General features: G+C 38.9%; 1 protein-coding gene across 1 annotated transcript in view; it reads right to left on the bottom strand.

Annotated features, from left to right (window-relative positions):
• Nucleotides 1-13573: 13573 nt before the first annotated feature.
• The window catches only part of SNAPC1 (small nuclear RNA activating complex polypeptide 1), a 33538-nt gene continuing 20408 nt past the window's right edge, over nt 13574-26703 (bottom strand). The window contains exons 8-10 of the mRNA XM_065548878.2: nt 26075-26225; nt 16499-16591; nt 13574-14466 (exon numbers count right to left, since the gene is read on the bottom strand). Of these exons, the coding sequence (XP_065404950.1) occupies nt 14432-14466; nt 16499-16591; nt 26075-26225 (279 nt within the window). The 3' untranslated portion in view covers nt 13574-14431. The remainder of the gene's footprint in view (nt 14467-16498; nt 16592-26074; nt 26226-26703) is intronic.

Here is a 26703-nt window from a genome sequence, read left to right as displayed (position 1 = left end):
AGAGTCTCAATCTGTCTCCCAGGCTGGAGTGCAGTGGTACGAATCGGCTCACTGTAACCTCAGCCTCCCGGGTTCAAGCAATTTTCCTGCCTCAGCCTCCTGAGTAGCTGGGATTACAGGCTCCCACCACCGTGCCCAGCTAATTTTTGTGTTTTTAGGAGAGACAGGGTTCCACCATGTTGGCCAGGATGGTCTCGATCTCCTGACCTCAAGTAATCCACCCACCTCAGCCTCCCGAAGTGCAGGGGTTACAGGGATGAGCCACCGCGCCCAGCCTCGTCTCTCTCTTTTCATCAGAGAAGGAAATCTTTGTAAAAGCCCTCAAAGGCCTTCTCCACCATTCTGGTGGCACTGGAGGCTGGGAACGCAAGCATCTGTTATTTTCAGCTTTTATGGCACAAAGTGGATGCTGCCAACAAGGAAGAAGGGGGTGGGAATGACTGCCTGGCCCACCGTCAGTGACTGCCATCGTCTTCTTATACCCTCGGCATACTCTCACCTCACTGCTATCCTTTATGACCCTTCCCCTCTCCATGGCTAAGGCAACCTATCTCCTAACAGGCTGGAAAACTCACTCTTGAAACATCCTACTTTCTTGCAAATCTCTGTGTCTTACATTTGGACCTTCGCCTTTGAAATTCAAAAGCCAAGATTTTGGCTCTTTTGGTTGCCTCCACACCTAAGGCCAGAGATAGTAAAGTGTAGTTAGAGACAGGCAGACCCATATGATACATGAAATTATGTAATAGGAATGAAAAATACATAACTCCATAGCAAGCTAGGATTTCTTCAGTACACTTATGAAGCGAGAGGAAAGAGCCACGGGAGAGGAAAGATCTAAAATGCAAAGAAAAGGCCAGGTATGGTGGCTCACACCTGTAATCCCGGCAACTTGGGAGGCCAAGGAGGGCGGATCACCTGAGGTCAGGAGTTCGAGACCAGCCTGGTCAATATGGTGAAACCCCATCTCTACTAAAACTACAAAAATTAGCCGCATGTGGTGGCGGGAGCCTGTAATCCCAGCTACTCAGGAGGCTGAGGCTGGAGAATCCCTTGAACCTGGGAGGCAGAGGCTACAGTGAGCCGAGATCACTCCATTGCACTCCAGCCTGGGCAACAGAGGGAAACTGTGTCTCAAAAATAAAATAAGGTAAAATAAAATAAAATAAAAGCAAAGAAAGGTAGGAACAAGTGTTACTGGCAGCATGGCCAAGACAGGCAGAGAAGTTCACCTTTGATAAAGAACCATTTTCAATCTCAGAAACTAAGTTGAGGAAGAGAGAATTATATGATGCAAAAGGATTTTATAAAGAGGGAGGTTGAGGGAGCTCAGGCATGTGATGTGTTCTCAAGTTTCTCTACAATATAGGACCTGAGCTTGGTTGCCAAGAAGGAAGGGAAAGAGGTGGATTTGAGGATCTAGGAGCATGGAAGAGGTTTTAAGATGTCTCTATTAGGAAGAGGAAATGAAAGGGATGAATAGAAGAGAAGGACTTCCGGCCAGCAGTGGGGGCCCTCCTGGAATTAGACCCCAGAAGTGCAGAAGGCAAGGCAGCCATTTGGAAGCAGGTAGTGGAAGCAGATGGAAATTGAATTCTAGGTCACTGTGTCCCCAAAATATCCAGCCATAGGGCTCAGGGGGTTGGGAGAAATGAGTGAAGACACAGTAGGAGTGAAGAGGGAGAATGCTGAGGGCCCCAGGGCCTGGAAACCTTGAAGATGACGGGTAGGAGGACAGGCTCAGGTGGTCTGGGTGAATGTTAGCTCTTGGGACTGTATATACATAATAGAGAGCGGGACAGAGAAAGGGCAGGACTGAGCAATTGCATTTAAAATGTTTCAGCTGGCTGGGCGTGGTGGCTTAAGCCTGTAATCCCAGCACTTTGGGAGGCCGAGGTGGGCGCATCACGAGGTCAGGAGTTCAAGATCAGCCTTGCCAATATGGTGAAACCTCATCTGTACTAAAAATACAAAAATTAGCTGGACATGGTGGCACATGCCTGTAACCCCAGCTACTCGGGAGGCTGAGGCAGGACAATCACTTGAACCCGGGAGACGGAGGTTGCAGTGAGCCGAGATCGTGCCACTGCACTCCAGCCTGGTAACAAAGCGAGACTCCCTCTCAAAAAAAAAAGAGTTTCAGCAAAGATAATTTACGATTCTTGCAGGGCTCTTCTGACTTATTTGTCATAACTGTAATTCAGATATCACAGTCCACATTGCTTCATTTCCAGAATAAGGCAGGACAAAGACCTTTTATACACACTGCACAGAAGTTCCTGTATAGGCTCTCTGACCCTTGGCTGATGACCACATCCTGCTGACTTTATCAACACTCCGGCTTTAAACAAGAAATGAGAGCAAGGCAGGGCAAAGGGCTGCAGCCACATGCTGAGTGGGTCTGTGTCACCGTGGAGACTATTTCTGGTTGAAATAGCTATTGCTTTTTCTTTGTTGCAGTAGGTGAAAATGGAAAAATTATTTTAGCCATGCTTGTGGCCTGCAAGCTATTGAGCATTTTATCTGACACCAAAGGAGAGGCGTTTTTTTATTGTTTTTATAGAACTTACCTTTGAGTTTCATTAGGTGTCTATATCTCTTTGCAATAGTATCTCTGTATATCTCCTCAGCCTCTGAACACAAGTACTTCAGAATATTCAAATATGACATAGAATATGGTAATAAAAATCATAGGATCTTAAAAATAGCCATTAGATAATAAATAGGGTTATGTTCTAATTTAATCCTTGCAAGTCATATGGAGAATGAACAGAAGTAAGACAGAGCTAATCAGGTGGAATTCTGGTCTGGAAGGTGGAAGGCAGGGCCTAGGTTTGATGGTTAAATTTCCAACAATGACTGGAGAGATTTAGTGACCTAAACCCAGAAAACTACTGGCTTATGGTTGCCTGTCTCCCACTCCGGGTTGCCCCATGCTGTCTGAACATGTACAGGCAAGGCAAGTAGTTAAGGAATCTATGAGGTAGAAATTTAGAAGCAGAATTAAGTGTGGGAATAACCAGTCTCAGGGAAAAGTAAGAGTCCATAGACCGGGCAGACAAATAGGTCAAATGGATGGCTCTACTGTTCAAAGCCATATGTGTGAATACTCTATTGATGTTTTTTCTTGTGACTTAGTAAAGCCTATTTTTAAAAAGTACTTTTTAGGCTGAGCACAGTGGCTCACGCCTGTAATCCCAGCACTTTGGGAGGCCAAGGCAGGCGGATCACTTGATGGTCAGGAGTTCGAGACAGCTTGGTCAACATGGTGAAACCCCATCTGTACTAAAAATACAAAAATTAGCCAGGCATTGTGGTGCGTGCCTGTAATCTCAGCTACTCGGGAGGCTGAGGCAGGAGAATCGCTTGAACCCAGAAGCTGGAGGTTGCAGTGAGCCGAGATCGCGCCACTGCAGTCCAGCCCGGACAACAAAGCGAGACTCTGTCTTGGGGAAAAGAGAAAAAAAAAAGGACTTTTTAGCAGTCATTCAAAAAATAGCCCAAAAAGTACACAGTTATGGAAATAACCCTAACAGTCTCAAGCAAGACACACTCACCCTGGAGTTAAGTATGCTTGGAGGAGGGAGAGAATAGGGACCCAGGAATGCGTCATCATAAATCTCCATTTTTGCCAAAGACAAGCCTAGGCCAGCTTTCACCAAGTATGAGCCTCAGACTACCTGGTCCAGAATCACCTGTAGAATTGTTAAAAATGCAGACTTTTTAGCCTCCAATCTACACTTGGATCTGAAGCCAGCAATGGGACACCGTAATCTGCATATGAGCTCACCGGGTGTTTCTAATACATCCTAATACATACCTAGCTCAGGCAGCAGCAGCTGGTTACAGAATAATAAAACTGCCTGGAGACCTGGAATTTCACACCTGGGAGTTCCTGCTTCAGTTTTCTCTATCTACAATGAAGAGCCACTAAATGCTGAGAAACAGCCACTAGGAAACAAATTTAGTGTTAACAAACTTTTTAAATAAATGACTCTTACTCATATCTAATTAAAGATATCTATTTTGAAAGTCTTCTTATCCTTTTTATCTTCCATGAAGATAGTGAACTGGTCATAATTCTCTATAATTAAGTCCTCATTTACTATCTTAGTCTGTTTGGGCTGCTATAATAAAACACTGTAAACTGGGTGCTGGTAAGCAACAGAAATTTATTTATCACAGTTCTGGAGGCTGGGAAGTCCAGGATCAAGTAGCTGGCAGATTCAGTGCCCAGCGAGGGTCCATTCCTCCCTGTCACCTCGCATGGTGGAAGGGTTGAGGGGTCTCTCTGGGGCCTCTTTTATAAGGGCACTAATCACATTCATGAGGGCTCTGCATGAATGTATTATTTGCAATACTTATGCAATATCCACTGAGATTCAGACTCGAGTGTGGTGGTTAAAATTGTAGGCTCTGGAGTCAGACCACATGGCTTCCAATAACGGCCTCACTACTCACCAGCTCTGTGATCTTAAGCATACTACATGCCATCTTTGTGCCTTTGTTTCTTCTTCTGATAAATTAACACAAACTAGGACTTTCCACTTCTGGCAGTATGACAGACAGATATTTTCAAAGGGTCTTCTCATTCCTCCTGAATATACTACTACAAAAAATGTTAATGCATTCCTGTGCTCACCAGAAAGTAGTAGAATCTCCAGGAGAAAAACAAAACAATTAACTGAAACCAGAGCAAGAGGCAGTAAGATATTAAGCAAGTGGAGTAGAAACCAATGAAGTAGAGTTCACCTAATAACTCCTGAAATCGAAAGATCAAACTTGGAGTTCAACCTGAGATTCCAAGGACTCAAAGGACTTTAGAGGTACAAAAAAGATAGCATTCTTGGCTCATAGTGGACACAAACATAAATCCTCTCTAAAGGAGAGCATCCCAAATTAAATCCATAGGATTCAGTATAAGGAAATTTGAGCTTCAAATCAAGATCACCAAATACAACAAGGACACAAATCGCCATGAGTGAAAATCAGCAAAACAACAAATAATAGACTGACTAGTTGAATTGCAGATACTGAAATTAATATACAGGATGTAAATTAATTATGCTTGAAATATTTAATGAAATAAAAGATGAAATTGAAAAGCTGACCAAAGAACAAGAAAATATTAAAAAATCTAGACAGATATAAATAAAACTCTCAGATACAGGAAAAAAAAAGTAGGAATTAAAAACTAAATGGATGGAGTTATTGACCAGGCCCAGACTTAGCTCCTTTTGATACCATGAGTTTCAGGCCAAGCGATACCTTCCTAGAAGGCTACACCTGCCTGGTTTCATTTCCTGTAGTCATCTAGCCTACACAAATTGCTAGAAATAGTCTCCTCATTTTATTAAAACTTGATATTAGAAAACGTGTTTAAATCCACCAAAGAACAAAGTGATTCTGACTTGACAACCCTGAGGAGTCACTCTACATTCTTCATTTTCTTCTCTGAGGAAATTCAGTCTTGATTATGGAGATCCAGAAACATTATAAAGCAATTTAGTCCTAATTCTATCGAGTGTCGTTTTGTGAATGAATTATATTTGTAAATATAAGGGATTTTTTAAAGTGGTAACAAAACAAACTATATTTTGTGACTGGCTGGTTCATCTTTATTTACAAATAAACAGGATGATTTTCCAAACATACGCTCTCTAAATAAAGGACAGCGTGTTTAGTCTTTAAATACAAAACAAAAAGTTTCTGCTGGGAAAATTTTATGATCAACTTGTTGAAATTTACAGAGAGAATACATTCAGTTAACCACCTACAATAAAATGACATGTAAAGTGAGCAAGAGAAGCATTATACCAATTATGCTGCAAGAAACTAAGAGATAAATCAACTATTTAAAACATGTAATAAAGGCAGAAGAGTTAACCATTTGTGAGACTTTAGCAAAATTCATTTCATTTAAAATCAGACATGCCGTAAGAAGTTCAGGTTCAACAACTCTTGTGGGTGTTGCCTTTCCTAAAAGTGATCAACTAGCTGGGCAGAATGGCAGGCACCTGTAGGCCCAGCTATTTGGGAGGCTAAGGCAAAAGGATCTCTTGAGCCCAGGAGTTCAAGACCAGCCTGGTGGATATTGTGAGACCTCATTGCAAATAAATAAATAAATAAATGTTGTCAACTGAAGCTAACATAGCCCACTTAATTGTTATGATGTTAAAGTATTTAAAAATTAGCCTGTAGGTAATGTAATTATATGAAGGTTTTCTTTTTTATTTGTCTTAAGTAAGGTTTTTTAAAACCCCATATTAAAGTGCCTGAAAGAAAAAAAGACTAGTGCATATAAAAATATTTTCCTGAGAGCATAATCTGTAATTAGCCTGATCAAGCTTTGTAGCTTGCAACCAAAAGCAAATTAATGACATAATTGATTCTGTAGTGCTTAGCATTTGGGGAAGATTAGACTCCTTGAAAAATCAGGGATTTTTACTGTATATTCAGAAGTGCATCAGTTCATTTCAAGCCATTAGGTTAACAAGACACTAAATGATGATCGAATAGCCTTTGGGTGACTTAAATGAGTTAAGTTATACTCCCAATCAAAGTGGAATCTTCGCAAACTAGGAGACATCCTGCAAAGCCAGGGAAGATGATTCAGTAACTTCAGGGTAAATAGGGGGAACGTCACCTAATTACTTTCTATGATAGCAACTGTAAGGGATTCAATGCTGGAAAGGAGATATGCATGTTTATACAACTTTACCTGAGTGCACTCCCCTGTCCATGGCACTGGGCAGGTAGGACTCAGGCAGAATGTTATAGTCTTCCCTATCTGAGGAGTCAGAGAATGGAGTTTGGGCTGTCAGAGTGGTTGGAAGTCAAGGTGGGAAATTCCTGAAAGAAGCAATCATAGAGAGAAACTCCAAAATCTGTGTATAAAATCCCCTCAGATCTTTGGCTGCAAGCAAAGCAAAAACCCGTATGATTCTAGGGCAAATAGCTAGAAATCTGAAAGTCCCGAGTGGGTATTTCAGCGGCTGACCACCCAAAGGTCTCCTGAGTTCAAAGCTCAAGTCTTGCAAGAATAGAGTGATGTGGTAAACACTTCACACTTTCCATTACACTTCAAAAAGCCCACACCTTAGATTTAGGGACCACTTCCAGGACTAAGGGATTTGCCAGAAAACTAAGGACTAAACTGAATAGATCCACCCTAACAAAGCCTACAATCAAGCCCCTTATAAGTACAAGATGCTCTGTCAGTAACTTAACTGCCTTATAGAACGAAACTCAACACTCTTTAGAGGAAGGTGATAGAATTCAGAGTCCCTAACATGTATGATCATACAAAAAATATTAGTAGACAGGGAAAGAAACAGGAAAATGTAAACCATAGTCAACAAAAAATAAATCAGTCAATAAAAACAGATATACTCTTTGGGGGAAACAGATATACTGATAGACTCAATGTTGAAACTAGCAAACACTTCGAGGTAGCTAAACTTGCTAAACCTATAGCACCTGTAGTATAAATTTACAGTATCTATAAAATAGTATAAGCCTATAGCAAAAAATGTTATAATTGGTGAAGAAATGGGACATTTCAGTGCAGATATGAAAACTATGAAGAAGAGTCAAGGAGAAACGTTAGAACTGAAAAATACTACATCTAAAATTAAAGTTATTGAATGGGATTAACAGCAGATTGAATACAAAAGAAGAAATAATTCATGAACTTGAAGATAAGTCAAATCATTCAGTCTGAAGCATGGTGAGAAAAATTACTGGGGACGTGGGAGGAAGCCACAATAACATTTGGGACAGTACTAAGCAGTTAACAGACATGTAATTGGAATCCTAGAAAGAGAAGTAAGTAAGACCAGTGCGGAAAAACATATACAATATACTGGAAAAATTAACTGCACTAGGCACATCATACAAATGGCTGAAAATAAAGTAAAAACAAAAACAAAAACAAAAAAACCTTAAAAGTGGCCAGAGGAAAAGGGCGTGTTATATACCAAAAAATGGGTAAGAATGAAAACTTCTCATCAGAAACAATGAAGGCTGAAGACATGCAACAATCCTTAACGTGATGAAAGAAAAGAGGTGTCTACCTAGAATTCTAAATCCAGCAAAAATATCCTTCAAAAATGGTGAAATAAAGACTCAGGAAAACAAAATCTGATAGAATTGATCTCCAACAGAACTAAGCTTCAATAAATTAAAAGAATGTCTCCAGGCTGAGGGAAAATTACTCCGGGTGAAAGCATAGGTTTGCATGAAGGAATGAAGAGCAGTGGATAAGGTTCCCATGTGGGTAAATGTAAGACTTTTTTCTCCTATTTTTTTTCCTTTATTTAAATTAAGAATACGATGCGGTTTATATCGTAGCAGTAAAATATGACGACAATATCACAAAGGATGGAAGAGGATAAAATGGAATATATCCATCCCTAACTTATGGGTAGATTTTTATTATATCTCACATGCAGATTGTAATCTCAGAGCAAACCCATGCCGTCTGATACTCTTCCACTGTGCAATGCTGCTGTCAAGTGAACTTTTTTTTTCTTTTCTCTTTTTTTTTTGAGGTAAAGTCTCACCCTGTCCCCTAGGCTGGAGTACAATGGTGCAATCTTGGGTCACTGCAGCCTCCACCTTCTTGTTCAAGTGATTCTCCCACTTCAGCCTCCCAAGTAGCTGGGACATGCCACCACACATGGCTAATTTTTGTGTTTTTAGTACAGATAGGTTTTCACCATGTTGGCCAGGCTGGTATTGAACTTCAGACCTCAGGTTATCCACCTGCCTCAGCCTCCCAAAGTGCTGGGATTATAGGCATTAGCCACCGCATCCAGCCAAGTGAACATTTTTGCCATTACTTGTTTACATTATGAAGTTAAAATATTGACAGTAGTGTATGGCATCATTATCATTTCCATCAAATCCATGATTAGACTGACAAATCCATGAAATTTTACAGGCTTGCCCTACTCACAACCCCTTCTGCAGAAAGCTGACAGAGTTGGTCCTTCCCCATAATTTGCCCTGTCCTGAGGTACACGACCCTTCTATACTGTCCACAATTGATTGTATCAGGGATCTATGTCCTAGTTAAGGGCCATTATCCTTTCAGTTGGACATAAGGGAGGCCAGGCGGGGTATGGTGGCTCACGCCTGTAATCCCAACACTTTGGGAGGCCGAGGCGGGTGGATCATCTGAGGTCAGGAGTTGGAGACCAGCCTGGCCACCATGGTGAAACCCCGTCTCTACTAAAAATACAAAAATTAGCTGGGTGTGGTGGTGGGCGCCTGCAATCCCAGCTATTTGGGAGGCTGAGGAATGAGAATCGCTTGAACCCAGGAGGTGGAGGCTGCAGTGAGCCGAGATGGCACCATTGCACTTCAGCCTGGGCCACAGAGCAAGACGCTGTCTCAAGAAAAGGGGGGGAAGGGGACGGGCCGGGTGTGGTGGCTCACACCTATAATCCTAGCACTTGGGGAGTCCAAGACGGGTAGATCCTGAGGTCAAGAGTTTGGGACCAGCCCAGCCACCATGGTGAAACCCCGTCTCTACTAAAAAAAAAAAAAAAAAAATCAGCCAGGCGTGGTGGCACACACCTGTAGCCCCAGCTACTTGGGAGGCTGAGGCAGGAGAATCACTTGAACCTGCGGGATGGAGGTTGCAGTGATCCAAGATTGCACCTTTTCACTTTAGCCTGGGTGAAAGAGCGAATCTCTACCAAAAAAAAAAAAAAAAAAAAAAAAAAAAAGGAGGCCAGTAGCCAGAATAATCTCCACCCAATCAGGGAGCTCTATTTTGGATTATAACTAATAGACTCAATCGGATCGTCTCTCAGGGACTATAGAGAATAGGAGAAGTAGCAGAGGCGAATGTGGGCAGGGAAGCTGGAGAGCACATGAATAAGAGGATGCACATTGTAACTACAGGGCAATAGACATCCACTTCAAAAGCAAGGACTCAACCCAGCCGTCTAAGCTGCTGGTGTTCACTACATGACAAAGAGCCATTTTTTTCCCAGCTCTCCAAGAAGGTTTGCCTCTGATCAGCATTAAAATAAACCTCCAGCATCTAAGATAATGTCAACGTGCCTTTGTTCCTTGTAACTTAAAGGAGGCAGCCCGAATTCATCATGAAAAGAAAAACCCAGACCTGCAATATACAGCACATTAAAATAAAGTAAGTCAGGCATAAAAAATACCACATAAAAAAAGATTATACAACCCGAAATCTAGGCTTTGACATTTACTTTAATAGAGGGAATAAGAAAAATGTGCAATGAAAATTACTCTATAGTTGTTCAACAGATAAATGAAAATGTGAATACTTAAGCACCCACAGAGTTTGCTCAATGGCATTTAAAAAGCAAGCATTCTTCAAACTAGAATTCAAGAATCAAGGGTAAGTTAGGAAGACATTAGTAATTATGCTTATTTTCCTGGGCTCTTTACATAAAAATGAAAGTAATTTCCAGCCCATAAAGCTCACTTTTAAAGATACCTCAATTAAAAATATTTTATCTCTCTATACATGTGTAAATCTTTTGTCATAACCAAAATAGGTTATTGGAAATAAAACATGTATTGTAGCCAATTCAAGTTGAAAAAAAAGAAACCTGGGTCTCCTTCAGTTGTCAAGCCATGAGAGCTTCATCTCATATCAATCTTAAGATCTCTGTAAACACATAAGCTTTCAATTATTATAACTTTAAAAAGCCACTTCAAAAGTCACCACATAATTACTTTGGTTTCCTTGGCATCCAAGTACTTTTTAAAAGCTTACTTTCTAGCTGTAATTATTTTGAAGTTTGGCATTCATATCTTTGCATTTCCATTTCCAAAGTACTCTGCAGTTCTTAATATTTTTGAACAAGTCAGTAAAATAGTTTTGCAGCACTTAAAAGTTTTTAACGTAGTTCCCTAATAAATTGCTGTTCTGAAAAATCCCTATATAAGACAAAGCCTTTGCTCAAGTTTGTTCATGGTCTCTCCTTTTGCTTGCAAATGGTACAACTGTGCCTGTCTCAGGTAACAATCACTCTAACTGGGTATTAAAGAGACTGGGAATGTTTCCCCTCATTGAATATATCCACTCAGTTAGGAAAACTGAGTTATCAAGACAAAGGGGTTATAAACCCAGATGGGATCTTAGATGTGCTTACAACATAAACTCATAAGAGTACTACAAAAGAAAGCAAAGACAACACTATGATTCTCATAGAGAACTGCATATTCCCAGGGTAGTTTTCTTCTGAAGAAATTAGGATACTTTACTATCAAAGTGAAAAATATTTCCCTAATTAAGCATCCATACAAGCTGCATTTCCTTTATGACTCCAGTTTTTATTCATGGGTTTTAAGATACCCCAAGTAAACCTGGTATATAACATTAATACTACTATAATTCTAATTATCTACTTTGAACACCACTTTCATATACTGGGATTTCTAGGAGTGGTGTGATTTTAAAATACAGTGTATGTTTATATAACCCTTCTTCTCCCACAAAATATTAATTTAGTAAATATTTAATACTGAAATCATGCCTTTATCACTTGGTAATTATAATTAAGTTGGCAATATAAGTAGCTTAATAGGTAACTAGTATTTGGACTTCATACTTTAATTTTGAAAACTCACTGTTAAACACAGGTATGTTCTATTTGAACTCTGTTCAATGAGCTTCAATTTCATATTTAAAGCAACTCTATCAAGTGATTCATACCTTATCTTCAACATATACTCATGAAAAACTCACTATTGCAGCCGGGTGCGGTGGCTCACTCCTGTAATCCCAGCACTTTGGGAGGCCAAGGAGGGTAGATCGTTTGAAGTCAGGAGTTTGAGACAAGTCTGGCCAACATAGTGAAACCCCGTCTCTACTAAAAATATAAAAGCCGAGCATGGTAGCACACGCCTGTAATCTCAGCTACTCGGGAGGCTGAGGCAGAAGAATCGCTTGAACCCGGGAGGCAGAGGTTGCAGTGAGCCAGGATCACGTCCCTGCACTCCATCCTGAGTGACAGAGCAAGACTCTGTCTCAAAAAAAAACAAGAAACAAAAAAATTAGCCAAGCATGGGGTCACACACCTGTAGACTCAGCTAGTCAAGAGGCTGAGGTGGCAAGATAGCTTGATCTCAGGAGACTGAGGCTGCAGTGAACCATGATCACGTCACTGCTCTCCAGCCTGGGTGACAGAGTAAAACTGTCTCAAAAAAAAAAAAAAGAAAGAAAAGAAAAGAAAAAATGGAAACCTAGGTATATGAAGCCATCATGAAACTGATGTGCTATATAATGCAGAGTCAACCTTTGCTGGAACTCACCTGATTTTAATAAACTTTCCTTTTCATTTAAGCCATTTTGAAGTGGAGTTTTACTGCTTATAGTTAAAAAGGATCTTTCTGGATTTCCACATTGGCTTATATAAAAAGATTGAAATTATAAGCCTGAGCCTTGTGTTTATGACTCAGAAGCATGACTTACTAACTTTGTGAATGGGGGCAGGGCACTAACCATCTTGAGGTACAAGTGAAACAACAGCATGTATTTTGTAAGTACAGTTATGAAAAAAGAGAGGGCAACTCAGTGTGTTAGCTGTACAATGTCTATAAACTTTGTCAGACAAGTTCTAGCAAACAACCTAGTATACCAAGTGGGCCAATAATGGATCTACACCCCAACCCCACAATGTTTAAATTCAAGATGCTCCACCCAATGTCCACATTATGAAAACTGCCCCCTCTATGATCAAAATCATTTGAAGTCAAAGGAAACAATTGTGACTGCATAAATGCTAATAAATGAACATTTTATTTGGGTTAGCATTAGTATTCTGATTTTTAAAGATTAGATATAGAGATATCACGAATTTGATCTTCAACCCAAACTTTTTTTTTTTTTTTTTTTGAGACGGAGTCTTGCTCTGTCGCCCAGGCTGGAGTGCAGTGGCATGATCTTGGCTCACTGCAAGCTCCACCTCCTGGGTTCACACCATTCTCCTGCCTCAGCCTCCCAAGTAGCTGGGACTACAGGCGCCCACCACCATGCCCGGCTAATTTTTTGTATTTTTATTAGAGACGGGGTTTCACTGACGTCGTGATCTCCCCGCCTCAGCCTCCCAAAGTGCTGGGATTACAGGTGTGCAACCCAAACTCTAAATCCCTTAATAATACCTTAATTAAAGGTTACCTTAACAAATCCCTTAATTATACTTCATGCAGGAAAACAGCATGAAGTATAATCAACTGTGAAAAAGGTTAGGACTGGGTACAGTAGGTCACACCTATAATCCTAGTACTTTGGGAGGCTGAGGCAGGAGGATCACTTGAGCCCAGGAGTTCAAGACCAGCCTGAGCAGCACAGCAATACCCCGTCTCTATTAGGGGGAAGAAAAAAAAAACAGCTGAGCCAACAACATGATAGGGAGGTGGTCTGCTATTGGCAGCAATTCAAACAACATGGCTCAAGCAATCTCTATTAAAATGTCTGGAACGAGAAATTAACAGATAGGCATATTCATGAAGCTATAGATTTTTTTTTCTGTGACTATCAACGATTCTGTACCAGAGACACATTCTGAAATTTACATTATTCTTCTTAAACATTTTATTAGAAAGTAAAGTACTTAAATACTTAATACATTAATATTTAAGTACTTAAGTTAGTACTTAAATTAGTATTTAATACTAATTTAAGTATTAGTATTCAAGTACTTACACAATTTATTGACTAGTCATATATATAGACACACATAAATTTATTGACTAGTCATATATATAAATATGGACACACATACATATACATATTTACACATACACAAACATACACATAAACATACAGTAGACCAAAGGGAGCTTTAAAACAAGCACTAAATAATATTTAACTGCAGAATTAGAAAATATATTGTGAACTTCCTAAGTTATTAATCACATGTTATGAGAATGTAACTTTTATGTATTAAAAAATAAAACAAGGCAAAAACTTTATTGCACTTAACAATATACAAAATAGAATATACAAAATTAAAAAATCCATTATCAGACTGTAGATACAAAATGATTAGTTATTTGCATGTAATAAACATTAATATTTCAATAAAATATATTTTAAATAAAATAGAATAGTATTACCAGACTGTATTCGGACAGTATAGTATCACAAAACGTTACAGGAAATAGTAACAATCTGCAAATAACAGAATTTTTTATATTACATACTAAATACAAGTTTTATCTCCATTTATGCATATTAAAGAAAATGTTAAAGAATTCTTATTCTAATTTTGTGTACTTTTATTCTAGAACTATGTATTGCAATTTCCAAGAAATAACCTACAGTTTCCCAGAAGGATTATTTTTAATACTGGCAGTCTTCCTGTTCAATACACAAAATATCATTCTTTTCTTCTGTCAGAAAACTCAAAATTAAAAACTACACCAGGCTCTTTGTTCAGTGTTTTCTCTTCTTCTTGGAGGCAGTGAACTCTAAAGACATAAAGTTTAAAAGTCAGTCAGATCAAAAAAAAAAAAAAAACTTGACACTTAAATGATAATACCTAATTGATACCATACATTTAAACTACATAGCTATCTAACTGGCACAACACAATAAGGATGCCCTCACAGCAAAGACACAACAAAAAAATCTTAAACCTGACATATTCAAGAATTTTTTCTTCAAAATGATATAGCAGTTTAAAACATACTATCAGCCAGGAGCGGTGGCTCGTGCCTGTAATCCCAGCACTTTGAGGGGCTGAGGTGAGCGAATCATGAGGTCAGAGGATCGAGACCTTCCTGGCTAACACGGTGAAATCCCATCTTTACTAAAAAAAATACAAAAAATTAGCTGGGCGTGGTGGCGGGCACCTGTAGTCCCAGCTACTCAGCAGGCTGAGGCAGAAGAATTGCTTGAACCCAGGAGGTGGAGGCTGCAGTGAGCCAAGATTGTGCCTCGGCACTCCAGCCTGGATGACAGAGCGAGACTCCATCTCAAAAAAAAAAAAAAAAAAACACATAACAACAATAAAAAATACTATATCCATTGAAATAGTAAGATCTCAATCTTATTGCAATATCAATCTATTAAGATAGTGGCCCTTAGCCATTCTAAATCCTAATTAATAATAAGTTACTGTGAAGTTGTTTCATATGGGTCATATGGGTACACCCTCCCTATAATTATATGAACCCAGGGTGCTAGATCTCAAAGGTATTTAGGCCAGTACTAAGAAGAAGAAAATGACTAAGATTTCAATTTCATTTCAATTAAACCTAGAAATGTAACCCAAAACACTAGTACTATACATCATTCTGGCTACTATAGGAGATGCCAGAACCAACACTCGAATAATTGTCCATCTACAAACAGCACGAACCTAAAGGTTACTGATCATTAAAAGCAAAGAAAGCAATAGAAAACACAAAAACATGAAAATTATAAAAGATGTGGCAAAAAGAAATATTCTGGCCAAGCACGGTGGCTCATGCCTGTAATCCCAGCACTTTGGGAAGCCAAGGCAAGCAGATCACTTAAGGTCAGGAGTTCAAGACCAGCCTGGCCAACATGGTGAAATCTCGTCTCTACAAAAATACAAAAATGAGCCGGGCATGATGGGGGGGCACCTGTAATCCCAGCTACTTGGGAGGCTGAGGCAGGAGAATCGCTTGAACCCGGGAGACGGTGTTTGCAGTGAGCTGAGATCATGCCATTGCACTCGAGCCTGGGTAACAAAGCAAGACTATCTCAAAAAAAAAACCAAAAAAGAAAAAAGAAAAAAAATATTCCCTACCAGTGCAAAAGAAAAGGGAAATGGCAAAAAAAAAGAAAAAGAGAAAAGACAAGTAAAAAAAAAAAATAAGATGAAAACAAATTCCTAAGCCAGGCACGGTGGCTCATGCCTATAATCCCAGCACTCTGAAAGGCCGAGGCAAGTGGATCACTTGAGCCCAGGAGTTTGAGACCAGCCTAGGCAACACAGTGTGACCCTGTCTCTACAAAAAATACAAAAATTAGCCAGACACTGGGGCATGTGCCTTCAGTCCCAGTGACTCAAGAGGCTGAGGCAGGAGGGGAGGACAGCCTGAGACGGGGAAGTTGAAGCTGTAGTAAGTCACTGTGATCAAATCACCGTACACCAGCCTGGGCAACCCAGCAAGACCCTGTCTCACGAAAAAAAATAAAGAAAACAAATTCCTGGAAGAGAGCAGCAGTCAGGATTAGAAGTACTGAAACAATGTCCAGATGAAAGCAGCTCAGAGGTCTGACAGAGACATCTCTACACAGATGAAACTCATAGGATACCTAATGGATATCCATACCATCATTTATTGTGTTATCCTTGACTCTGAGATGTCATTAATGATATGACTAATACTGAAATTCTCTAATGGGCCAAAGATGAAAGGATCACAGGAACACACAGCAAACTGTCATGTTCCTCAAGGGTTCTAAACCTTGATGCTCTACGAATATAAGTTAGTTTACTTCACTAGTTTGACGAAATTTTATCTGTACCTGTTCCACTCAAACTTTCATTCTCTTCTTCTGTAATTACAGGCATACTCAGACTTAAAGGTTTATCTTCCTTGTGTATATTCTGCACGTTACCTAGAAATATTTAGAAAATGATTTTATATGAAAGCAAAGAATATTATACTTTTTGAGAAAACATTTTACAAAAAATGTCATTATTACAGCATAAAAATTAGACATGTAAAAACTTAAACTGTAATAGTAAGCAGAAATACACATTCTAGAATACCTATATTTTTTCAAGTACTAACATATTTTATTTATACTTTGAAAGTAGTCTCTAGTTCTTCCACTAGATAAAACAGAGAAAAAAGGAATAAAAATTAGCCAAACACAAATACCATATTTAATCTTTATCACACACAACAGGGGTTATATCTGCAGCCATCAAAGAATAATCGCATATGTTACTTCAACTTTATTAATTACAAATGTAGTTTTTGAGTTTAACAACCTTACTTTTGGATGTGAACATACTTTCTTTTCTCACCACATATGCTCTACAAGATATATTTCTCTAGTCATAATTTGCGACTGACTTTCCATTTTCAAAAACACTAGAGGTTCTCTACATCAACCTTCTGTTACCTGAAGAAATATCCCAACCAAATGTATCAGATACCATTATCATATCGAGTACCATTTAGCACAAAACTTCCATGTCCCAAAAGCAAGCCCCATAAACAGTGACTATTTTTATGCTGTTTTTCTTCGCCCAACACTTTTCTCATTTGATATATTATATCTTGCTTTTTTTTTTTTTTTTTTTTTACGGAGTCTCACTCTGTCACCCAGGCTGCAGTGCAGTGGCGCAATGTCAGCTCATTGCAACCTCTGCCTCCTGGGTTCAAGCAATTCTCCTGCCTCTGCCTCCTGAGCCTGCACACTGAGAACAGAAAGATTTCACTACAATAAGTGTAACAGATACACTATTTTTTTTTTTAAAAAAAAGAGAAACATAAGAACAAAACACTGTGGCATGAAGCCATTTAGTATAAACTGCCCCACACTTAAGCTATTTTTTTTTTTTTTTTTTGGAGACAGTCTCTCTCTCTGTAGCCCAGGCTGGAGTACAGTGGTACAATCTCAGCTCACTGCAACCTCCGCCTCCCAGGCTTAAATGATTCTCGTGCCTCAGCCTACTGAATAGGTGGGACTACAGGTGCATGCCACCACATTGGCCAGGCTGGTTTCAAACTCCCGACCTCAAGTGATCCACCTGCCTCAACCTCCCAAACTGCTGGGATTACAGACGTGAGCAACCGCATCTGGCTTCTTTCTTGATAGAATCATTACATTATAAAACCCAGTAACATAATCCTCATGATGGTGACCATGACTTGTCAAAAGAAAATTAAATTATGTTAAGGATACAGTGTTACAGAAAATAAGAGCATAAAATATATTTTACTTTAATATACTTATAATTACAAAAATGATAAATGTAGAACAAAGGAAACATATAAAAGAGAATGCAATACATTTGAGAAAATAGCCAAGAATAATTAAATTTTTAAAAAGTAAATTTTGGCTGGGCGTGGTGGCTCTCGCCTGTAATCCCAGCACTTTGGGAGGCCGAGGTGGGTAGATCACGAGGTCAGGACTTCGAGACCATCCTGGCCAACATGATGAAACCCTATTTCTTCTAAAAATACAAAAATTAGCCAGGCATAGTGGCGAGTGCCTGTAATCCCAGATACTGGGGAGGCTGAGGCAGGAGAATCGCTTGAACCCAGGAGGTGGAGGTTGCAGTGAGCCGAGATCGTGCCATTATTGTGCCACTGCACTCCAGCCTGGGTGACAGAGCAAGACTCTATCTCAAAAAAAGTGTTACATAAACAGTAGTTGCTATCATCTTCATCCATCATAGCACTGATATTACTGATGTCCTATCAACATGCATGTTATATTCGAGGAATGGTGAGCACATAATTGAAGCTTAAATAACATAAGCTTAAATAAATTCCATAAATATACTGAGCACCCATTTATGCATCAAACAATTATTACAGAAATTAAGTCTGGAAAGGCAGACTGGAGCGAATTCTCCCCCCAATGAAATCTTTATCATGTCATCATATTTCTCCAACATTAAGGACATGAATATCCTCCCAGGTGCTCAGACATTAAGCATTCTTGTCTCACCCCTCTCCACCAGCCTCCATATTTGGCTCTTATGTCTGTTAGCCTTGCTTCTCTAATTCCTACAACCATGTGGCACATGCTCGTCACTCCTAAATCTGAACTACTGCAACAGCCTTCTACTTAGTGTTCCTATTTTCAGTTTGTTCCCAGCTACCTACCATTCTACTCCTAGACTGATTTTCTTTAAGAAAAACTTTGGGCATGCCACTTTCTTGCTCAAAAGTTTCAGTTGACTTCCCCTCTGCCTACCAACTGAAGTGTAAACTACTTGATTCCACATTTAAGGCCTGGTCACAATACAACCCTCAATCTATTTTTCCAGCACTTTTAACAGTTAACTCCCCAACACACCCTTTACAATCCAATCTTAATGGACCCCTTGCTCTATACTTCCCAGCTACTTTGCCTTTTTCACACCAGCCCTTCTACTTGTCTGAGTCTATGGAATTATGTTTACCTTATTTGTAAAAAGGTCTTTGGATTTCCACTGATTAAAGTAACACACGGTTATATAAAATCCAAACATTACAGAAATTTATGGATAATTTCTCATTATACCATCCTTGAAAATTAACCACTGGTAATACTTCATACATGTCTAGATTTCTTCAGTGCTATATATTATGTTCATGTGTGTATGTGTATATATATATATTTTTGATTTATAGAAATGAGATCATACTCTTTTTAAAAAAGCCTTTTCACTAAGAAATGTATCATGTTGTACTTTATTTTTAATCGATATATTCTGGATATACTTTCATAATATAGGGCTTTCCCTAGCTTCTTTTTTTTTTTTTGAGACAGAGTCTTGCCCTGTCACCCAGGCTGCAGAGCAGTGGCATGATCTCGGCTCACTGCAACCTCTGCCTCCTGGGTTCAAGCGATTCTCCTGCCTCAGACTCCCAAGTAGCTGGGACTATAGGCGCCCGCCACCACACCCAGCTAATTTTTGTATTTTCAGTAGAGGCGGGGTTTCACCATATTGGCCAGGCTGGTCTTGAACTCCTGACCTTGTGATCCGCCCGCCTCAGCCTCCCAAAGTGCTGGGACTACAGGCGTTAGCCACCGTGCCCAGCCTCCCTAGCTTTTTAGTAACTGCAAAGTATTTCTTTGTATGGACTGACAAGAATTTTATTTACCCATTATACATTTGAGTTGTTTAGTTTGCCACTTCAAAGAATCCTGCAATGAATTTCCTTTTATATTTATGATTTGTACAGAATAATTAGCAATTCTAAAAGGCATGTACATTTAAAATTTTGACACGATTCTAAATTGCTCTATGAAAAGAATGTGCCAATTTACTCTCCCACTTAAACTGAGATTGTATTTCCTTACACTTTCACTATCAATGGGTATTACACCTTTAATCTTTGCTGATCAAATAATATAAAAATCATGTTTTAATTTATATATCTGTAATTATAGATGAAATTCAATTATTTCCTATATGCATTGACTTTCTGCCTGCATTTGTGATTGCCTGTTCATGTCCTAAGCTATTTTTCTACTGGGTGGTGGCCCTTTTCTTATTCATTTATAAGAGCTCTTTTAAAATTAGAAATTTTAAAAGTATCATATGTGCAAATGGATTTGTAAGATCTTTTGCCTTTTATGGAACTGAGGCTCCTCTTTTTGAAAAACTATAAAATCAAAAATACCTTTTCACTGTATGGAAATGAACTTTTGATTAATGGGAAACTACAAAGTAAGCATTTGGGTCTTTATTATTCAGGTAACTACTTCTGCTTCAGAGTATTTACAATACCTTAGCTGGATTAGTTAAGCCATGATGGAGATCTGAATTCAGATCACATTTATAATACTTTAGTCTTTCTCATGGGTAAATCCTCCCTAACAACCTGAGAAAATTCATTAACAAATCTCAGATGTACTACAGAGCCTGTACTTAAGTTAGTTTTAGAATTTACAAAACAGTTGTTTTTAGGAACTGATTAAGATATGATTAACAAAGGAAGTGATATTTCATAAATTATACCTGTCACATATTCAAGATGAAAGCTCATTTCATTTAACTTTCTTTTCCTATTTTGCTCTTGTTCCTCCTTTGTTCCTCAACCACATTAAAAAAATTTTTTTCAGGTCTTCAAGAAAGCAGCTTGACCAGCTTATCACATTGCTATGCCTATATGAAGGCTATTAATAAAAAGTGCTTGTGAGGGTTTCTAAACCTAAATATCTTTGGTACTTCTGTTAAAGTGAACTAAATATGGCCTGAGAAGGACTCCATACTTCTATATTTGAGTCCTTATGGACAAATTGCAATCTAGCTTAATAGGTAGACAAGAGTGAAAACCCAATTTAGCAGTATATGCCTGAACAACAGCTGAGTCTTGGCCAATCCCAGCGGCGGTACTTCAACCATTCATACACTGCTGAGTCTTCAAACTGTGTTCAAACAAGGCAAATGCCGAGCCATAACCAATCCAGCTGTTCTGTATCTCACTTCCGATTTCTGTACCTCATTTCCCTTTTGTTGGCTATAAATCTTCCACCACGTGGCTGCGCTGGAGTCTCTGAATCTGCTGTGATTCTGGGGGCTGTGTGATACTCCAATAGTTCATTGCTCAATTAAACTCCTTTAAATTTAATTCAGCTGAACATTTTCTTTTCAGAAAAAAAAACATTTTAATCTACCAGAAGTTAATTTTTGAAATACAACCAAACTAAACAATCTTTTCCTTATGTCCTCTCTTTTTGCTCGTGTTTGGCCATCAGTCAGGTTTATTGAAGTATTATTAACATACAATAAAATTCACCCATTTTTGCTGTACAGAGCAGTTTGGACAAATGCATGGTTGTGGAAACTACCACTGCAATGAAAATACAGATTTCCATCACCCCAAAAATTTCTCTGTGCCCCTTTGCATTCAACACCTTCCCCTACCCCTAAGTCCCTAGCAACCAAATACATATTTTCTGTCCCTAAAGATTTGCCTTTTCCAGAATGTCACATAAATAGAATCATAGAGTATATAGCCTTTTGTATCTGTCTTCTTTCACAGAGCACACTGAATTCAGATTCATCTACGTTGTTACATGTATGACAGCTCTTTTATTGCTGGATTATATTTCATTGTATGGATATGCCACAGTTTATCCAATCAGCAGTGGAAGGATTTTTAGGCTGTTTGCAGTTCTTGCAATTATGAATAAAGCCACATAAACTTTTGCATACACATTTCTGTGTGAACATTAAGTATTCATTTCTCTTGTATAAATACCAAGGAATAGTATTTCTGGGTCAGATGATAAGTACATGTTTACCTTTTAAAAACTGTTGAGTTTTCCAAAGTAACCACATCATTCTGGATTCACACCAGAAAAGTATGCAGGTTCCACTTGTTTCAAATCATCAACAGCTTTTTTCATTACAATTTTTGTTTTGTTTTGTGGGGTCTTTTTGTTGCTGTCATTCAGGGTTTAGTGGAATGTCACTGTGGTTTTAATTTACATTTCTCTAATAACTAAAGATGCAGAGCATCTTTTCATATGCTTATTTGCCATCCATATATTTTCTTTGGTGAAATGTTTTAGCCATTTCTTCATTGGGTGGACTATATATTTATTGAGTTAGACTTCTTTATATATTACTAGTTTGGATACGGGACCTTTAATCAGGGTAGTAGTTTGCAGAAATTTTCTCACAGTCTATGGCTTATCTTCTCATCTTCTTAACAGTGTCTTCTGAAGACAAAAATTGTAACTTTGAGAATGCAGATTTATCAATTTTTTCTGTTTCATGATTTGCTTGTGTTTTTTTGTGTCATGTATTTTAAAATCTTGCCCAGTCCAAGAACACACACATTTTTCTCCTACATATTTTTTCACAAGTTTTATAATTTAGGTTTCAAATTTAGTCCATAATCCATTTTGAATTTTTTTTTGGATAAGATAAGGGATATTGGTCTTTAGTTCTTTCTTGCAACGTCAATAAGCTGCAAAGTATTCCCTCTTGTATTTTCTGAAAGAATCTAGATCTAGATCACTCCTTTCTTAAATGTTTGCTGAAATTTCCAGAGAAGCCTGGGAATTTAATTTCTTAGCAGTGTGAGAGGAAAATAAATCTTAGGACCCCAAAATCACTAAGCTAAAGGGAAAAATCAAGCTAGGAACTGCTTAGAGCAAACCAGCCTACCATTCTATTCAAAGTCATCCCTCTGAGGCTCACCGAAGACAAATGCATACTGATTGGTTCCTCTCCCCTATTGCTCATGTGAAAATGCAGATTCATTGAGCCAGAGTAAATTGCGTATTATTCGTATTAGGTGGAAGGCCATCAAAGACTCAAAAAATGCAATGCAACTTTTTGTCTTACCTACTTCTAACCTGGAAGCCCCCACTTGTTGCCTTACCAGACCAAACCAATGTACAATTTACATATATTGATTGATGTGTCATGTCTCCCTAAAATGTATAAAAGCAAACTGTAACCCGACCACATTGGGCGCACGCCTCAGGACTTCCTGAGGTTGTATCACAGGCACATCCTTAACCCGGGCAAAACAAACTTTCTAAATCGACTGAGACCTGTCTCAGATGTTTTGGGGTCTCAGTAGACATGACTATTCAGATTTCTTCCGTCAGCGTCAGTTTTAGAAACTTATGTCTCTTTTTTTTTTTGAGACAGAGTTTTGCTGTTGTTGCCCAGGTTGGAGTGTAAAGGCACATCTGGGCTCACCGCAACCTCCACCTCCCGGGTTCAGGCGATTCTTCTGCCTCAGTCTCCCAAGTAGCTGGGATTGCAGGCATGCGCCACCAAGCCCGGCTAATTTTGTATTTTTAGTAAAGACGGGGTTTCTCCATGTTGGCCAGGCTGGTCTCAAACTCCCGACTTCAGGTGATCCACCTGCCTCAGCCTCCCAAAGTGCTGTGATTACAAGCATGAGCCACGGCGCCTGGCCTGGAAACTTGTGTCTCTTAATAAATTTATCCATTTTATTTAAGCTATCTAACTTACTGGCATAAAATTATTTATAATTTTGCCTTGGTCACCTTTTAATCTTTGTAAGGTCTACAGTGGTAATCCTTACCTCCCTAAATTTTTGTTCCTATTTTTCAGCAAATTCTCTTTAGAATATTTTAGGCATAAAATCATTCACAAATCATGATAATTTTCTAGGCTCTCTTTCTGATGTCGTATCTCCCTTCACTCTCCTGTCTGATTACACTGACTAGCTCTTTAAGAGCAACGTTAAATAAAACTGTGATACTTCTTGCATATTACCATTGAACATGAGGCAACTTATAATCTAATACATGCGTGCACACACACACTTTTAAGATTAAAGAAATAATCTTCTATTTTATCTAGGGCAGGGGCAGGAGTTAACAAACCCCAGGACCAAATGTGACCCACCACCTGCTTTTATACAGTTTTACTGGACTACAACCACATTCAGGTGTTTTGGTATTATCTATAGATACTTTCACATTACAATGGCAGAGCTGAGTAGTTGTGACAGAAACATGGCCCACAAAACCTAAGATATTTACTACCTGGCCCTTTACAGAAACAGTTTGCTAACTCCTTGATCTAGAAGATTTTTTTTTTTAAATCAAGAATGGATGCTGGTCCCAGCACTTTGGGAGGCCGAGACGGGCGGATCACGAGGTCAGGAGATCGAGACCATCCTAGCTAACACGGTGAAACCCCGTCTCTACTAAAAAAAAAAATACAAAAAACTAGCCAGGTGTGGTGGCGGGCACCTGTAGTCCCAGCTACTCGGGAGGCTGAGGCAGGAGAATGGCGTAAACCCGGGAGGCGGAGCTTGCAGTGAGCTGAGATCCGGCCACTGCACTCCAATCTGGATGACAGAACGAGACTCCGTCTCAAAAAAAAAGAATGGATGCTGGATATTATCAAATGTCTTCTTTGGTAACTATTAAAATAAATTCACATTTTCCCCTTTAACCTATTGATGTGGTAAATCATATTAATAGATTCTGAATGCATCCTGAAATAAGTGTACTCAGTTAAGGTGTTTTTGTGTCTAGGATTATTTTTGATACATATGACTTAGGATTTTTTCAGTAATACTCATGAGTGTAGTCTAACAATTTTCTTCACAATATCCTTCAGCATTGTGAAAGGAAGTAGAAAAATTTCCTTTTGAACTATTTCTCGATCATACTTAACAAATATGGTATCTCCTCTGAATTCTCAGTGCACTTCAAGCTACTGTTACAGTACTTAATCATATCTGGGACATATTAAAGGTATTTAACTTCAATTCTCCTTCCACTGCTTCAATAAAGGGGGAAAAATGCTAAAAGGCTGTTAACTTATCTTCATATATTCCTGCAGTAGTTAGGAGTGAATTTCGTGTTAGTATTAAATATTTACTAATGTTTCTAATGATCTTTTTCTCACCCCAAGTAAACCTGTTAATCAAATTCCAAATTTATGTAGGGTACATATATATTATTCATACAATTTTTTAAAAAAACAAACGATTGCTGGGTGCAGGGGCTCACGCCTGTAATCCCAGCACTTTGGGAGGTCGAGGCCAGTGAATCATGAGATCAGGAGTTCAAGACCAGCCTGGCCAACATAGTGAAACCCCGTCTCTACTAAAAATACAAAAAAAAAAAAATTACCCAGGTGTGGAGGTGGGTGCCTGTAGTCTCAGCTACTTGGGAGGCTGAGACAGCAAAATCACTTGAACCTGGGAGGCGGAGGTTGCAATGAGCTGAGATTGTGCCATTGCACTCCAGCGTAGGCAACAAGAGCAAAACTGCATCTCAAAAAAAAAAAAAAAAAAAAAAATGCACTGGATAATTCTAGACTGATTTCATAACTATCTAGCTATTAATTATCACTTTAGACAAGTTATTTAATCTCTATAGGCCTAAATTTCTTTCTTTTTGTTTTTTGTTTTGTTTTGAGACAGTCTTGCTCTGTCACCTACGCTGGACTGAAGCGCATGATCTCAGCTCACTGCAACCTCCACCTTCCAGGTTCAAGCAATTCTCGTGCCTCAGCCTGCCAAGTAGCTGGGATTACAGGCGTGCACTACCATGCCCAGCTTTTATATTTTTAGTAGAGACGGGGTTTCACCATGTTGGCTAGGCTGGACTCGAACTCCTGACCTCAAGTGATCCACCCACTTAGGCCTCCCAAAGTGCTGGGATTACAGGCATGAGCCACAGCACCTGGCCAGGTCAAAATTTCATCACCTATAAAATGATACATTTGATATGACTCCTAGGGTCCCTTTCCAGCAATAAGTTTCCAAGAATCTAACAATTTATTTTTAATATTAAATCTCAAAAAAATGTTCTCAAACAAGTATCTAATCCTTCTTAACAACGAAATAAAGATGAGGCAAAGTTGTAAATAGAACCCATTCTCCTTTGTTGAGTCTTAGTAAGACTTTAAAAAATTACCTTTGTTTCTGAAAGACATCTTCCTTCCTGCTGGTTTCAATCTTTCTTTCTTCTCTTTTTTCCTAGTTGCTTTGACTTGCCCTTGACCAGATGCAGAATCACAGTCAGAAGAGTCAAGTTTGACTTGACGATGCCTTCTTGATTTGGATGCCTTAAGAGTTACAATCCAATTAACCAATAAATTATAAAATGAATACAAATGACAGGTAATTCAGAGGAAGACAAAATGTACAATCAAAGATGAGGAAAGATTTACAGAAATATCTGTCATAAAGTACTTTACTATTACCCCTGGCTGGTTTACTATAATATAACTACCTGTGTCATGTAAATAGTCTATTCTTCTTATAACATGAAGTTTCCTGCAGCTGTCACCACTATCTGCTCACATGGGCTTTAAATGAAGTTGTTCTATTATCTGGCATGGTTGGGCAACAAAGGTGTAGAGGCATCTTCTAATAAACTTACTTCCCGTAGGCACTACCATGTGTTCCAAGTAGAAGTACTTCATGCTTGGCTCCAGGTTTGGCCATGTGGCCCAGATCTGGCCACAATGAGTTTAACATCCCCATGGCCAGGGTAATTTGTTGGGAGTGGGGAGGCAAGTAGGCGGGGTATGTGGTATGTAT

This window comes from Macaca fascicularis, chromosome 7 (genome assembly GCF_037993035.2).
Source record: "Macaca fascicularis isolate 582-1 chromosome 7, T2T-MFA8v1.1".
NCBI classification, from domain to species: Eukaryota; Metazoa; Chordata; class Mammalia; order Primates; family Cercopithecidae; genus Macaca; species Macaca fascicularis.
Note: the sequence above shows the minus strand (reverse complement) of the source record. Positions and strands in the feature narration are given on the sequence as shown.